The sequence below is a fragment of the Rhinolophus sinicus genome, linkage group LG04, assembly GCF_036562045.2.
Source record: "Rhinolophus sinicus isolate RSC01 linkage group LG04, ASM3656204v1, whole genome shotgun sequence".
Taxonomy (NCBI): Eukaryota; Metazoa; Chordata; class Mammalia; order Chiroptera; family Rhinolophidae; genus Rhinolophus; species Rhinolophus sinicus.
In genome coordinates, this window is record NC_133754.1 from 137148230 (window position 1) to 137166501 (window position 18272).

The following is an 18272-nucleotide window of genomic DNA, read 5'->3' on the forward strand; positions in this document are numbered from 1 at the left end:
TTGCTTCTTCACAATACACCCTTTGATATCACTGTCAGTGAGTAAGGGTCTGTTACGGAATGAATGTGCATGTCATTCCCAAATTCATAGGAGTAAAGCCCTAACCCCCAATGTGAAATGTATTTGAAAACAGGGCCCGTGAAAAGCAATAAAGGATAATTGAGGTCACAGGGTGAGCCTTAATCTGATAGGGTGGGGCCTTTACAGAAGAGGAAGAAACACCAGAGCTCTCTGTCACGTGAGGACCCAACAAGATGGCCATAGGCAAGCCAACGAGACAGCCCTCATTAGCGACTGAACCCTGCCAGAGCCTTGATCTCGGGCTTTCCAGCCACCAGAACTATGAGAAATAAATATCTGTTCTTTAAGCCACCCAGGCTATGGTAGTTTGTCATGGCATCCTGAGCAGACTCATACAAGGTCTGATTTATTTGCTCAGGAAAGTAAATTTTTAGCCTATAAGGATGTTCCTACCTTTTTTTTTTTTTTTAAAGGTCAGTCTTTTAAAAAAATCTATTCTCTTTTTACTTAAGACTTATTATCTACACAGAATTAATACACTGATATATAACATTTTAAATTAAGTTTTGAGCATTAATCAAATTAGTATATTTTGGCTATTATTGCATTCTTAAAGAACAAAACAACATAGTCCTTGAGCTACAAGATTCTAAGTGACTATATTTTCAGTTATACATTTGAAATCAGTTTTTTAAAAACCTAGACCATGGTGTAGCTCAGAGTTAAATCTCTAATTACATAGGCCAGTGCGATGTGCCGTCACTCCTGTGATTGGGTTATAAAAAGACCCTGGCGTCCACCCTGGGTGTTTGCTTTCAGCTGCTATGTTGTGAGGCAGCCCTGGAGGGGAGGCCCAGGTGAGAAAGCTTGCAAGCAGATATTCTGAGGCCTGTCACTAGCCACACTGTGTAAGCTTGGAAGTAAACCTTCCGCTAATCAAGCCTTCAGATGAGACTGCCAGGTCTGGCTGACATCCATTAAGTTGCTCCCAGAACCCTGATTCACCTAAACTAGGTGATAATAAATGTTTGTTGTTTTCAGTTAAGTTTTAGGGTAATCTGTTATACAATAGATGACTAATACACCCAAATACCTAGACCTTTTTATTTTGGGCCATTGCTACACCCCTTGAAACATTCCCAAGAATATTTTACAAACAAGAAACAACATCAAAGTATTAATATAGCTAAGCTAACACGTTTTGTAACTCCCAATGTTTAGCTCTACTAAAGATGGGTCAGAACATTTAGCTTCGATTCAAGGCCTAAGTGAGGCCTTCATAACGCATCAATGCCAAAATCTAATTCATAAGGTCACATGATACAGAACAATATACTAGCAAACTTTGGGGAAGAAAGAGAGCTTACCACTATGATTAGACCTTCTAAGCCTTTCTTACTCTTTCGTAAAATGCATAGGCTAAGTATGACTATGTGGTCTTTCATCAGACAGAAACTGTCTGTTAGCGAACATGGCCTAGTCAACATCTGGACTCTGAACTAATAATCAGATAATTTCTCACTGAGATGCCTAAAAAAGGGAGTGAGTAGAAAGGGTTAATTGTTCCTTTCTCCATTTCAAAACTAAACCACCCTTAATTAAGAAAGAGTCCCACGGTCAAATCAATTGGGGAAATACTGTCTAACTGATCATCCTCTTGAATGCATATTACATGTCAGAGGTTGTGAGAAATCCTTCAATAAAGACAGTTGTTTAATATACTTCTCCAACATCTGGCAACAAATCTTTCTTTTACAAACATTCCTTAAAATTTTGTGAAATGTAAACTTTAGAGAATCTCTAAAATCTTTGTTACTAAATAAAATATTCTATGATTATACTTTAACTATTTTTAAAACTTCTGACATCTTACCTTGCCCAGTTGCTGCAGAAATTTCAAGTGTCTCTCTTCAAACTGTGTAGGGTCTCGGTCTTCAAAAGCACCAGAAAACCCTAGGACACCTATCCTATTTGGTAACATGTCATTTTCTGTTAACAGTTCATAATCTGCAGAAAGAAAGAATATCACCATCATAAGCTGGCAGATACATTCTCTGGTTAAACTTGTATGTAGTCAAGCTGACCAAAATGATTAGAATGAGTTAGAAATACAAATTAATACAGGACAACACTTTTAGTTTAGATTATATTAATAGGAGCCTTTAATTATTAACCATAATCTGACAGGCTTTCAAAAAACATTTTTGTAAAGGATAAATGATTACTTTCCAAAATAGGCAGTTTTAATATTTATAAAGTAAGATTATATTTTGATTTTTGTTGTGAGAATAGTGAGTAGCACTGGAATGGGAAATACCTATGGATCAAGCACATGCATATTTAGCTACATATTTTAAAGGAGAGGACAAACAAAAACAAACCTACTTCATGTTAGAAGATCAATTATAAAATGTATGAAAATTAATTTTGAAAAAACAAAGAATTGTTTTTTAAAAAGTCAAATAAGACAAACTTCCATAGTACACTACTCATTAACTGGCAAACTAAAATTAGGTTATTGATGGAGAAAAAGCCTTTTTAAAAACTGCAAAGACTGTTCACAAAGGAGACTAGAATATGTATAAAGTAGGAAAAGTCATATGAACATAAGAAATTAAGAAGGTCTAAAAGACATCAAGGAATTTCTTGGAGGGATTACAAAATTAGTAAAGATTTGTTAAATACAATAAAAACAGAAAGATAGCTGGAGAATCAATAAGATTGCTTCATCAATACATACCTGGAGTAAACAAACTATTAAGATCTCGTATGATGGCTCTGAAAGAAGGTCTAAAATCTGGTTCGTAATCCATACAATTATTGATAAGATTTGCTAATTCTGTCCACTTTGGTGCAGGAAGCTGGTGCCTATCTTCATAAAACTGTAGCTTCTGTAATTAAAGAAACACACATTGAGAATAAATTGTATAACACTGTATCAACCTTCTTTTTAACATTAGATAGGCTAAAACATATAAAGTCATGGGAAAGAAGTATCAAGGATCACAGAGTAATTCCAACTCCACAATCAATACCAACTTACTCTTTGAGAATCCAAAGCACTCAGAGGCTTATCTCCTCCACTGCAGATTTCCCACAAAGTGGTACCAAAACTCCATTTGTCTGTTGCCAAGTTTAGATTTCTAGGATTTTCAATACATTCAGGTGGTACCCATGGTATTCTCTCCTGAAGAACTTTTAAATGATAAGAACAAAGTACGGTTAAATAGTTCCAATAAGCACACAATTCTTTTATAAGCATATAATATTAAAACTGATTTGAAAAATCATGTCTTTTTCATTTGTGTGTGTGTGTGGGGGTGTGCACATGCAAGCAGATGAACACACTTAAGAGCTAGAATGGACCTTTGAGATCATATAATTCAATATCTCAGCTTTAACAATGACAAAATTTGAGATCCATAAAGATTGGATAATTTGCCCAAAGTCACACAATTTGTTAGTATTACAAAGAGAATTAGAAACCTGTACACTATATCCCGGATCAATTAAACTTCTTTGCATTAAATCATAGTATCTCTCTACCCCTTGCTATTAGTTTTGCATTCAAAAAAATATTTTTCCATAAAATTTGTGCTAAAATTGTCTCTTGAGGTTTTTTTGTTTTGTATTTCTTTACAATATGTAAGTACTAATGGGAAAGTTAGCATCAATAGCAGATTCAATAGCACTGGCAGTTCTAACTTGTAGATGAAAAAACAAGAACCAACAGGCATATGGATGACTAAATTATACCAAGATATATTGGGTACGGAATTAATATACATAGGTTCTACTGAGATCATGGAATTTACCACGTAACGCTTCTGTGGTCTTTGACCCCATCAGAAAACTGGTCTTCAAGGAAGGAGGGAGCACCTTAACCCCTCCTCCTGGTATTCTGGCATAGATAGATGATCGATAGATGATAGAAAGATAGATAGGAAGACAAGAAGGAAGGATAATCTCTTGCATCTTCTGGTATACTTTGGTAAAGCAATGTGAGTATTTTTGCTGTATAATTAAGGAATTAAAGAGAACAGGTGCTTTTCTCCTTCACCGTATGAATACATTTTCTCCTTCACCTACTATTCCAAAGGGTGAAATTTCACTGAGCACTAGATCTAAGATTCTGTAACATTTTCTGCCCTATTATCTCTGTCTTCACTGTCAGATAAAGCCATCAAGTATTATTGGCTCAAATAGGATACCATGTATCAACGTACAAAAGTTAATCAATTTTGATTCTAAATTTAGAACATTTAATTAGAGAAATTAGCTAAGATAATACAATTACAACATTTGGACCAAAAAAACCTCTCAATTATTTGACTGCAATTTTCATTTTAACTAATTGTGTTAAATAAAAGGTTAAGAAACACACACAAAAAAGATGTTTTGGAAAAGCTTTTAAAAGTCAGAATTAGCTGAATAATTAAACTAGATAAATATGTCTTCTCTAAATTTTATTTAGTGATTAAGGAAAGAAAATTTTTTAAAATTTACTCATGGCTCAAAGAATGATATTAGAAAATTTCCCTTTAAAAATGGATAAAATCTGATCTTCCACACATAATTAGGGATTAAAACTGTTTTAAAAAACAGTTCTTACAGTCCCTGCAACATACTTATAACAAAGGAGAAATGGACAGACGACAGACTAGGACGCAACTATAATTTAATTTAGACTGCTAACAATGGTAGATAAATTTTATTACTAATCAAGAACATGTCAATAAAACAGTTTGAGAAAAATTAACAACACGCTTTTTATGCTACTCTCCAAGTAAAGCTTAATAATGTTAAATACGATCCCTGTAGAACTTACTGTCCTTTGGCAAAACTGTAATACTAATGCCAGGATCACTAAGTTTGATGAAAGGAGGATTTCCTGTCTTCCTGTCTTCTTCTCTGATAAGTAGAATATTTTTGGCACACACATTCCCATGAATAAGGGTTTTTTCTTCCTATTAAAATTAAATGACATACATTCAAATATCAATCCACAAATATATGAGTACTTAATATGTCCAAGGCCCCAAACAGGATTTAAAGAAGAAAAACAGGTAAGATAGTATTAATTAATACTTATTTATTTGGAGGTATGCTTTGAGATAATAAAAAGAAATTTTGTGGCAACACTGTGTTTCCTGTTTTACATTTGAAATGACACAATAATCTATGCCCATAATAAAACAAATACATTAAAACTATCCAAAGCCACTTCACTTTATAAAGCTGCGATTTTAAGTAGTAACTATTCCTAGGTGGCAGCTGGCAGAAATAAATCATCTTTCTGTTCAGCAGCAGAATATAAGTGCACTCTGAGGGGTCCGAGTGCTGGCTGGCCCTCTGGTATCCTGCTTCTCCAGCAATATTGCTTTCTTATTGGACATAATTTCTAACTGCCCACCAACACCATAACAAGGTTAATTCTACAGGGATTTTCTGCCATCCATAGTTAGCACAACATGTTTCTGCATAATTTTTGGTTAAATCCTCTAAATCCGAGTGATACAAACTACAGATTGTCTGTCAGTAATTCTACAAGACTGACAGGATGGCAAAACTATTTCTTTTAAAAGTGATTTTACATAAATAAATGTATGCCTAAAATAATACCTTTCAGCAACTAACACAGATTATTTTAAATGACTCAGCATCCATTTACAGATTTATTTCTTGTTCCCAAGTCAAGATCTTTTCTACATTGCTTCATAAGATAGAAGAATAAATTTCTGATAAAAAAAATCCTAATTACTTACTAGAAAATGCATGGCCCATGCCAACTGTTTAGCCACTTCAAGTTTCCATAATATGTTTATAGAATTTTTATTCTTTTTCAAATATGTATCTAATGATCCAAATTTCACAAACTCCTGAACCAGAATATCTGCATTAAAATATAATAATAATAATAAGGCTCTAGTACGCATATAATAAAAAATATATAACTTTAAACATTTATAAATATACTTATAGTTATATGTGGATATTATAGGAAAAGAGATTAAACTACATAAAATTCACTAATTTAAAGGAAGTTTAACAGCTATGTACTATTTTATTTGGGGTTTCAGTTTATTCACAACAGCAAGAGGTAGGAATATAAACAATTTTATATATACAATATTACACATAATTATGTCTTATATATAGAATATATTATAACATAATGTACATTATAATATATGGCATTGCATATTATATATTTATATCACATAAATAATTATACATAATATCACATTATACACACACACGTATAAAATATTACTCCAGCACACCTCTATGTATTATTACTGAATTATGGCTGCACTTTTGAAACAAATGAAAACTTCTCATATTTAATTCTTCTCCCATGAAACCATTTAGACATTCAACATTTTCTGAAATTCTTTTTCTGCACACAAAAATTAACAGCAATGTCTATTCTATTGGAGGCATAAAGGAGAATTTGAATTCATACTGCATCTATTCCTTTAATTTATGCTGTAAAAAATTGGTGTTTTGTTGCTTTATCTTTAAAACTATTTTTTAAAAATACTATTAAGATATATTTTGCCAGAGAAACAAGTGTTTGCTCCTAAAAACAGCCTTTAAGACACAGATAAAAATTCTGTTTGTTAGCACTGACCAAGTTCCTGAAGGCCCAGTTTCTACATAAAGGTATATTATTTAATAAAATAATTAACTGAGTTTTGGGTTTATTTATAGTCATCTAGTAATAATTAATAATGAAGTGAGCTCAAGTTCTCAATTTCAGACTTGAATTTATTGAAGTCATTCTGTTGTTTTTAAAGCATAAGTACTGTTATATAAATGAGAACTAAAGCATTTGGGTTCTTAACATTAAAAAATGGAATATTAAGATAAAATAAAAACCACAAAAATTCAAGTAAAAATTTTAAGCATGGTATCATGATATAATTTATAAAGAAATTCTGACAGACTTTCTCATTGTAATCCATGTTCATCCATGGCCCAGTAAGTTAAGTACCTACACTTCATATATGCCTATATTTCAGATATTTGCTTTAAAATGCCTACTGTAGATCTAATTTCAAATTGTGATTCTGCTTGAGCTAATATTAAAAACAATTTAGTTTACATTTGGTCTATAACAACTGTAGTGCCTTTGGGCCTTGCTGGGTAACAAAAACAAATTGAATAGAAGTTTTGCTGCCCATAGTTAATTTGAAGAACAATCCATATACAGATAATTAATAATTGACCAATGTTATCCCAATACATTTAAGTTTAAAAAATAAAAGAATTGACTGCAAGTAAATTTATAACAAGGCAAGTGTCAAAAAAAAAAAAAGAAGATCTAGGAGTTACAATGAATAGCAGCTTTATAAAATTTTCTCACATGGCATTTAAGACCTACTAAATTTCATAGATAACTACTGATTGTCCTATGTTCCATTATTTTATATCGTAAAAGAAAAAAACATTGCCAATTAATCTGACAAGCCACTGATTATATCACACTTCCCAATTTCAGATATTTTTAAATGTGAAAAAAGTACATCACAGAGTCAATTAAATAAGTATAAAAGCAAGTGCAAAAATTGGCATTAAATGCTCTAAGACACTGTTTTCAAACTCTGTAAATAAGTGTATTCCTTTCCCCCCAATAAAAAATTATGAGAGACATCAATAAATAAAAGAGAAATACAGAACCACTATAGTTGGCAGTAAGTGGGCAGAATTCTCCACTACTGCATTTACACTTACTCTCATTTCACCAAACCCCTGAGATACCTGAGACACCTCCAGAGAACAGATATGAAAACCACCACCTTTGAAAATATTTGCAATTTTCAAATACACAAAGCAATGTTATATAAGTGTGGATGCGTATTTAATCCACATTACTAATGAAAAATGGGGAATTACATTTTCTGAATGTAAACTTTGTGAGTTTTTATGAACAGTCTAAATTTAGACATAGAATATATCTAATATCAACAACCAATCATTTCAGTCAGCTTCATTAAAAGTCCAGTCCACAATTTATATGCTTTGTCTTCAAAATTCCAAATAAATGTGTACTGTTCTGAAATGGCCAGTTATTCCAATGTTATGCTGAACCAATGATAATCAATATTGTTATGGTAAACAGAAAAAGTTATAACATTTGTTTACTATAATTCTAGTATTTTAACATTTTAACAAGCGATATGAACAGTTTTCTGCATTTTAATTCACTGATTTCCTTTTTTAGGAGACATAACTGAATACTTCTACAATGTTTTTAGTTTAAACAATATTTAACTCTTGTTAAATTATAGTTTATATTGATACCTAACTATGATGCTGAAATTGAATTTTCTATCTAAACAAAAATGGATGTTCTGAAAAAGGCATAACTTTAACATAAGGAAGCCAGAGATTTTACTTACTCTCCTCTCCACAGACACATACTCCATAATTTAAAACCAGATGCTTGTGAGAAAGCTGGCTCATCATGCTTGCTGCTTCAAAGAAAGACTAACAAAAAACAAAACCATATAAAAAATGCAAAAGAATTACTGTTTGTGTGTATAAGTATTCATAGTTCAGAAAGATAGTCTTAGCCATAAGAGAAATGTACTGTCTTCTATTCTAAGCAGAACTCTAGATAAGACTACAGTGTGCTTTGGTCCCCTTATATAGACTTGTAACTGCCATCAACCTTAGTGCTAGAGTTCATTCCGGAAAACCCCTGAGTAAGCCTGGAATAAGGAGAGAGCAGTAGTGGTACAGGGCACCATGAATGATGGAACGTAAACAGGCTTAGATCCATGACACCTTGAGTAGAGAATAGAGGTACTAACAGAGGTAGACACCAGAGATACAAATACGGGACTGAAGTAAATAGATAGGAGCTTCAAATAACACTTCCTAGGGAATCAAGAATGATCTCTGTGCAGATAAAACATCATGGCAACTATGTTAGGAGATTTGCATGTTATCAACATTATCCTAACTCAACTCATCTTTGACTAGAACCTTCTGGCTATGGTTGTGGAGGATCACAGTCACCAACACCGTGGAATTCTGGATTAGAACAATTCTTTGGCTTGTATGTTTCACATCATCTTCCACTAACATCCTTGAAGACATTTTAAGTATCATAAATGCATGTTATGTCACATTTGGTGATGCGTTGCTATGCTAAGGACTTTGGCAACTGGCAGCTGGGTTTCTGTGGGCTAGTACCCCTGGACGACGCCCAGAGGCATCCATATTTCACCTAGCATGTTCCTTAGTACAGTTCTTTCAAACTTTTCTTTTTAAGTGGATGAAATTGTGGAGGAAATCTGTGGAACCTATAAAGCTCTGGGAGGCCAAATTTGAAAGCCACTGCCCTAGTATATGCAGAGATGTAATAATACCTATAACACAATGCTAAAAGTAACTAGTTTGGAAATATTATTAGAAAATAGTCTATAATTATCTATAGAAGGTATTCTTAGAAAGACCCTGTTATGTGCATATGAGATCACGTTTTTAAATATCATAAACTATATTAACGATACAAAGAACATACACACCTCTGAATAGTTCCTATGTGCTTTATCCAGAACTTTTAAAAGAACTTCTGTTTCATGCAGTTGACCATAGTCTCCCACTTCTCTTCTTATGCCTTTAAAAATTTTTGTGAAAGTGCCTTGGCCAAGGCTTTCATTCTTTAGAAGAAAAAAGAAAGAAAGAATGAGTACAGATGGAGAAAGATATGAGAATTAGGAAATATGCTCAATTAAACCAAGATCTGAGACTATGAGTTAATTAAATTCTGCTTCCTTACAAAGTAATAGAAGACAGAAAATAAGGATTAATGAATAAAGTGTATTTTGGTTCCACTCTGGTCTTCAAACCCCTGAATTAGCTATCATTATCACTTCTTTACAGTGTCAGTGTTTAGCTACATTTATTTATATATGAATCTGTTTTTTTCCATTTGCCTTTCTGACTAGTGCAATAGAAAGGCAGTACAGTATGGTCTGTGGAGGCAAAATATCTGACTTGTTCCTTATTACCATCTTCTAGTTGTGTGACCTTATACAGGCAATTTAATCTCTTTGTGCTGCAGTTGCCTTGGTTCCCTCATCTAAGGAATGGGAATAATTATTTCTCCACAGGATTGTAATGAACAACAAATGAATAAATACAGGAAAAGCACTTTGTACAGTCTAAGACACACAGTAAATGCTCAATAATTAGCTATTAACACTATTTACTTGCCTATCCTTACAGAATAATTATTGAAAGCCTGCACCCTGAAGCACGGCTGCCTGTTTCAAACTGAAGCTCTATTATTAGTTTTGTAATGTTAGGTTACCTGGCGACTCTTTGCTTCCTATTATTCATAATCTACTGTCTCCTTATGGAACTTAGACATCAGTTGGTCTTTCTAATTCTACTCTCCACATCCCTTAACCTCTTTCATAATTTCTATTTCTTTTTCCCTATCTGCTGCATATGAACAATTTTCAGATCTATATTCCAATTCACTAATTCTTTCTTCAACCATAAGTAATCCGCTTTCTAACCTGCCCATTTTGTTTTAATGTCAATGAATGTATTTTTCATTTCTATATTTTTCTTTACCCCTAAATCTTTTTGATCTTTTTAAATAATGTCTTGTTTTTTCCCCCATGTTTCCGACTCTTTTTATATCTTTAAACATATATATGGATTTTATAATCTGTATCTGAAAAGTCTGTTATATGAAGTACTTGGAAGTCTAATTTTGATGTTTCTTGGTCTGCTGACTCTTGCTTACTCTTGGATTACTTCCCTGAATGTTTTAAAATTTTCAATTAAAAGCTCATGTTTGCAGGCATTTCACCTGTGGTATCCTGGGTGCCCTAAGTTAATGGCATGTTCTTCCAAAAAGATTTTGTTTCTGTTTCTGCCAATACCACAGGGTATTACTAGGGGTGTACCCATTGGTTTCTCAGACCATACAGGTGGTATAAAGAAACCTAAACTCAAAAGCATATGCTTACAAATTTTCAGGAGAGACTTTTTTTTCTTAACTAAGAACCCAACTAAAACAGACAACAAGCCTTTTATCCTTTGGCTAGTTGATGAGTTTTTCACAATCCACATACTGTTTTACTGAGGATGTATTTACTTGCAGGTCCTGGTTTTATTCAGGCCTCACTTTTAACTCCTGCTCCTATATAGGCCTTAAAACTTGGCCCTTCTTTGTGTTGCTTTTAAATCTTAATCCCCTTGATTAGTGAGCCTAATCCCAAACTCCCAACATCATTCTATAGCTAAAATATCAGCTCTTATGTAGCACTTTGTTTTCAGTTCCTTCTTTATTTTTAATCCCATAAATTTCCCTTACTTTCTCTAGAACTTGAGAGTTAGATATAGGTCATTGGTAGATTTTTAATTTAGGATTTATAAAGAAATATTTTTAAAACCTTGAAAGAATACAATTCCCTTCTTAGAATAATTAATTTTGCTAATTTCTAACTCAAGTTTGGTATCACATTTTCACACGAAATAAAAATATTTAAACTGCAATAAAATTCTAACAATATAAGTTATAATAAAATAGTTTCAAATGTCACATGAATGTAAATGAGGTAGGTCATTAAGAAAACAGTTGTTATTTTAAAAGGACAAAAAAAATAACCAGCATCTAATGCCTTACAAATATCAAATCTTCACTTCTGATTTTGTGAAACACCATTTGGTTCACATTATTATGCCTCTGTAATGTTGGTGAGGTGGGCACATCAGAAATACCATTGGTTCTGAAGACTAGAAGGTTTGATTTATCTGCAAAGAAAAATTAAAGAAACAATGAAAAAAATAAATATATATATAATCAAAACTCATGAGGATATAAACTGCTCCAAAGGGGTAAAATAAAATATATTCTATATATAAGAATTGCTTAACAACTTCTTATTGTTCATTGTTTTCCCACAGAAACTTATTTTAGGAGTTTATTCACTGAATTTTAATGTACTCTAAGCAGTTATTTCAAACATTCAAAATTCTAATCACTTCCTTAACTAACATAATTTTTCAGAAATTTTATTAATTTTTAATAAGCCTTTATTTCAAGAGCTTTTCAACTTTACTATTTTTATTTTAAAAATACAGAAATTAAAATTCTAAAAGAGTATGAAAGCTTTTATTTAGAACATGACAATTTGGTAGTGAGGTGTTTCTTTCAGTTCAATAGATAAGTGATTGATTTATATCAAGCAATTATTTTTAAACGCAATTTTAGAATTAAGGAACTTCAAGTCACTTCTAGACAGTCCAAATCAAACTGAACAATCCTATTTGAGGATGCTTGTGTAACAGAGTGAGACAAAACTAATTTGTTTTTAGAGCTGCTTCTTTCATATTTCTTTTGAAATCAATATACTAATGATACCACTCACCATAAACATAATATATTACTAGCATTTTTAAAATAAGTAGAAAATTATTTTACCTTTTGGCTTTGGGGGACAGCATTTCGTAAACTGGAAAATTATATTGTCTGAGCGAACAGTTTCCATCTGGTAGCAATTCAAAAGATCTTTAAGATTATTGAAGTTCTTTTTAGTCCCACTTAGGTTGTATTCTCCATTCTCATTTTTTGTAATCAAACAGTGCTTATATTCAATGACACTTTCTCGCTATATAAGTTAAATTACAAAAAGAGGGAGGAAAAATTACAATGGATATCATAGTGATTACTGGGATAAAATGAATTTCACAAAAATAACCAACAGAACACTTAGATATCTGAATCATGAATCCGAATAAATGTAGTATCAGTTTAGGGTGACAGAGGTGCTTGGTTCATCAGAAAGGATAATCTAATTACAATTGCATAGCCTACAGAAACAGCTTAAGAGTTGACTTTATTAAAAAGAAAGCAATGATAATAATAATACCATCCTTAACAGCTTTCTATCATTTACAAGATAAAGTGGAAAAGTAATTTAGCATATAAGGCCTTCCTTGAACTGGCTTCTGTCTCCATCTCCAACCTCAACTCTGCCACTCCAAACATACAGCTTATGCTCCAGCTATATTAAGTGACTTAAAAAATTTCACGCAAATGCCATACTATTTCATGTCTTGATAACTGTACATGCTATCTCTCTACCTATGAATGTACATTCTCTCCTTCTGAGCAAAGGACTTTTGTTCATTCCTTAAAACCCAGTTAAGGGGTGGACGGATGGCTCGGTTAGAGTGCGGGCTTTGGGCAATGGGGCTGCCGGTCCTATTCCCACATGGGCCAGCGAGCTGCGTTCTCCACAACTAGAATGAAGTCAATGAGCTGCTGCTGAGCTGCCGGGTGGCCAGACGGCTCACCTGGTTGGAGTGTAGGCTCTCAATCATAAGGCTGCCGGTTCGACTCCCGCAAGGGATGGTGGGCTGCACCCCCTGCAACTAAGATTGAACACAGCACCTTGAGCTGAGCTGCTGCGGAGCTCCCGGATGGCTCAGTTGGTTGGAGCGCAGGCTCTCAACCACAAGGTTGCCGGTTTGACTCCTGCAAGGGATGGTGGGCTATGTCCCCTGCAACTAACAACAGGGACTGGACCTGGAGCTGAGCTGCGCCCTCCACAACTAAGACTGAAAAGGACAACAACTTGACTTGGAGAGAGCTGATGAGAGTCCTGGGAAAAACACACCACTGTACCCCACCACTGTACCCCAATTTAAAAAACAACAACAACAACAACAACAAAACTCAGTTACATATCACTGTTTCTGTGAGGTCTTCCCTAACAACTCTCACCCCATCCCACAAGCAAAGGTGATTACGCATTCCATTGCGCCACTACTGTATTTGCATAATTATCTCTAATACAGCAACTTTAATATTTTTCATTTGTTCAATGTTTGTCTTATGTGATATATTATGAACTTGCTCATTCACCTAACTACTTTTCTGGGCTGCTTTGTATAAACATATTCAACCTACTTAGAATGATTTATATAAAATCGACTAGATACTTCAATGTCAATCTCAAGTCCTTCCTACTCCAAAAGATCTTTCTTACTAATTGTAATCCTTTCTGTTATTGTCTATACTGAATAATTACAATGCTCAATTTAGTATTTTTTGGGGTGTACTTGCTTATTTCCAAAAGATAGATTTCTTGAAGCAGGAGAATATATCACACATTCCCTAATACATAGCCCTCATCTTAGGCTGGGTAAACATAAAAATTATATATTTTGATTTAATAATTGAATATAATGGACAGCTGTATATTATACTAGTAAGAAGATATTGTGACGTTAGGATAGATTATTAGCATTTTACAATGCTAATGTTATGAAGTGACCTACTTTCTGTTTTTATGGATAGTTATTCTGCTCTACATATGCTAAATATAAGATGGTTGCATTTTATAAAACTTAACATAACTGAATAACGCAATATTTACTTTCTCTACTTTTAAAAAGCAAGATAAATTTTGGAAGTTGTTATAAGATTTCTCAAGATTTATACCATAAAACTGCCTTATAAGTGATAGTATCTTTTTAGGTGATTTTGGATAGTAAGCAATCTTAGATGAAATCCAAAATAATCTGTATTAATAGTGCAGTTTCACTGTAATTTTATACTTAAAACATACATTGTACATCGTTATTCTTAATACTGGAAAACCAGTAGTTAAAAGTGTAATAATGTTTGTTTCCTTGTTATTGCCCTATTTCACTCTAACCTGTAACCATTATTAGTAAAAGGAAACTTTGCTTCTGATTTATTTTGTCCTACATGTTTTAGTAAAGGTTTCTATTTTTTGTAAAAAGAAAAAGAGACGATGCAATTTGGCACATTTTTCACACCCAAACATCAAAAAATAAAATAAATTCTAAATAAAAACATAGAAAGGCATTATAAATCATTTTACATTTTTATATAAAGCCTAGGAATTATATCTTGTTTATTATATATGCAGAATCTCTGAAGTAAACATTATGCTGGTTTTCATATCCAGAGCTATAATTCAGAGTATTAAAAAGGAAATATGGTATACATAAAGGGGAAATTATATGGACTAAATAAAGATATTACCATTAATTAATGTGACATACTAACCTCGACAGCAAAAGTCAAAAAATATTTATTAAAGTCCTTAGGACTGCATCGAAGTACATAGAGCCCACTCTGGTTACCTGCTTTCCTCAGTTTACTGATGGCAAAATCCATCCTAAAGGTAAAGAAGTAATGTGAATAACATAGCAAGATTTCATCTAAAAGATCAAAAGTCAAATCTAAAATTCAGAATTTTTAGAACTCTCCTCTATTTTATAGGTTTATCAAAAACCTTGTAAGGAAAACTATTACAGGTACAAAGCTATTTTGCAATACATTTAAACCAATTTAAGAGGCAATTATATTGCTTTAAAAACAAATAAAAGGTATATTATAGGACATACAAAATCACAAAGAACAATTCATTCATTTGAATTTTCTGCCTTCTGATTACAAATTTAGTATTTTAAAAACTACACTCACTCTCATAAAACTTCATTTAACTATATAAACAATGTATCATAAAATATTTCTCTCTTCCACTATAGCAATTTCTAATATAAAAAACTATGCACAGTATTTAACATTTAATGTACCAAAGTCTAATAGAAGACCCATGGCAAGTGACAGACTACTGATTTTTTAAATATGATATACGATTTATTGAAACTGCACATCTTGAAAGAAAACTCAAAATGTAATATACCTGAAAGCAGAAATCATCTCTAAAAGTTTCACTTATCACTATATTATAATGTCAACTAAGTGTCAAACCTATACAAGTTAACAGTATTACAGATTGGGACACAGATGGTAAATTATATCCTAAATAATCCTAATATTTATTTATTTAATCTGATTGTAAACAGGCTTTTGTTACAAAAAAAGTACTTCAGTTAAGATGTTTTTTTCCTAAACTCTTAAACCTATGTATTATATATCACTCTGTTGTGTAAAATCTTCTTTGTAAATATCTCATTTACTTTTTTAAAAATTTACTTCTAAAGTCTGTGTTACTCACGAAATCGGGCCATGACAGTTGCTTTGTATATTTTCCAGCACCGTTGGAGGCGCTACTTCTTTACAGAGGTAATGATGTGCATCTGCGGTTAATCTGTAATATCCATCAATTAACGACACAAAGGACAAAGCTTCTCTTAATGAGCTAAGTTCAATTTCCTAAGCAGAGAAAAGAAAAAAAATAAGTATAATTTAAAAGTCAACTGCATGCTACATATTGAAAATTCTCTTCACCCTATGTTGTTGGAGTAATTCTCCTAAGTTAGTTTTCTTCTAAATTGCTCAAATGTCTTTTATTGCCCTAATTGCCCAATTTGAATTACAAATTCTTGTGTCTGATGTTTAAGACCCTCTCAAATATGGGCTTATCATGCCTTTCCAGTTCACTCTACATCTATAATTTTACTATATTTTCCAGTATCTTTATTAGAAATATGCTATTCAACTCAGTTAGAAATCTCTCTAATCTGATACAAAAGTTGGTATTAATAAGAAATAACAAGCATTTATTTTTACATACCAAATATACATGCTAAGTTAAAGTAATCATGCTATAATCTAAAATGTATGTAGTATAAACTAAAATCAAATACAGCTTTGCTATGATTATATCATACATACATATGTGAACGTATCAGTCTAAAATGCAACATCTTATTTAATAAGAAAACACTGAAGGAAATTCTCCTGAAATCAGGAAGGTAAGAAAGACAACTATTTAACAGTGTATCGTATTATACTGTACTAACATAATGAAGCCATAGAAAGCAAATATAAATATAGAAATTGGAAACAAGGAGGTAGAACTATCTCTACTTGGAGACTATATGATTGCATACTTGGGGAACCCAAAATAAAACAACTGTAAAACTACTACAACAGTAAGATAATTTATTCAGATAGCAGGATACAGAAATCAATATCTTTCACATATAAAAAATGGTCAATGAGATTATATAATAAAAAGATAGTCCCGTGTATAATAGCAACAAAAAAAATACAATATCTAGAATTAAACTTAACCAAAAACGTACAAAATCATTTTTAGAAAAACTTCAAAACACTCTTGTGAGATTCAACTTTCTACTTGAATATACAAAGATTTGCCATGTTCTTGGATAGGAAAATTCAACATCATAAAGATGTAAAAATCCTCCCTAAATTCATTTTCTAATTTGTCACAATCCCAATAAAGACACCAACAGGTCCTGGAGGATGTATCCAGAAAAACAAGGCAAATATGAGATTCAGCAAATTAGAGATCCAACATAAAGAAATAAGAAGAGAATTCCCATGATGGGTAATAAAAGGTTGCTCAAAGATTACAGCTGGTAATGGCCTAGAGAACTATTAGTCCAGATTAGATAGTAAAACCCACTGATCAAGGAGGGACTTTTCCAGGAAAGAAACAGAAGTGATACAATATTTGACAGATTTAACTATGTGAAATGCTGTATTGAGAAGTGAGCTACTTTGTAGGAAAGTTTTGTAGTGAGTTTTCGTAGAGAGTGGAAAGACATACAAAGAAAAAAATGTTGAAGGCATGATTATCTTCCTGAAAACAAAACGTTGTACAATAATGAAAATGTGATCACAGCATACTATTTGGCTCAGCAATGAACAATATTTAGTCATAAGGCGAACACAGAATATAGACCTATAATAAAAATTATTATAAGAAAAGAAGTGTGTGATGTATTTGAACTATAAAAGGTATTTAACTAATACAATTAGGCCATAAAAACACATACTGTAAAAGATACCGTAAACAATGTTAAAAGACTTGTAGATTTGCAAACCTGTACAACAAAGGATTAATACCCAATATGCATTGAAGGAATAAAAGCCATAAATCAGTTCAAAACAGAAAAGAAAACTAGTCAAAGGATATGAAAAGGCAATCCGCAGAAGAAGAAATACAAACAGCTGATTTATAAACACATGAGAAATTGCTCAATCTCAAGTTTTAATTAAGGAAATGCAATATAACAACAGGACAGAAATTTCTGTCTATCAGTTTGACAAAAAAATTAAAAGACTGATTACATCCTAGGATATGGCAATGAACATGGGGATGTAGATATCTCTTCAAAACAGTGACTCTGTTTCCTTCAGATATATATACCAGAAATGGAATTGCTAGATCAAGATGCTAAATTTTATGAAAAGTGTATTTTACCATATTTTTTTAAAGATAAAAAGAAAGAAAAATAACGGTAGA

At 32.4% G+C, this 18272-nt stretch overlaps 1 protein-coding gene across 6 annotated transcripts in view; it reads right to left on the reverse strand.

The window, feature by feature from the left end:
* The window catches only part of JAK2 (Janus kinase 2), a 97202-nt gene that overhangs the window by 13895 nt on the left and 65035 nt on the right, over positions 1–18272 (reverse strand). For all 6 annotated transcript variants that reach the window (XM_019729761.2, XM_019729753.2, XM_074330465.1 and 3 more), the window contains 11 exons: positions 16053–16210; positions 15095–15206; positions 12476–12662; positions 11678–11805; positions 9561–9695; positions 8427–8514; positions 5787–5914; positions 4850–4988; positions 3065–3216; positions 2762–2912; positions 1895–2028 (listed from right to left, as the gene is read on the reverse strand). In XM_019729761.2, the coding sequence (XP_019585320.1) occupies positions 1895–2028; positions 2762–2912; positions 3065–3216; positions 4850–4988; positions 5787–5914; positions 8427–8514; positions 9561–9695; positions 11678–11805; positions 12476–12662; positions 15095–15206; positions 16053–16210 (1512 nt within the window). The remainder of the gene's footprint in view (positions 1–1894; positions 2029–2761; positions 2913–3064; positions 3217–4849; positions 4989–5786; positions 5915–8426; positions 8515–9560; positions 9696–11677; positions 11806–12475; positions 12663–15094; positions 15207–16052; positions 16211–18272) is intronic.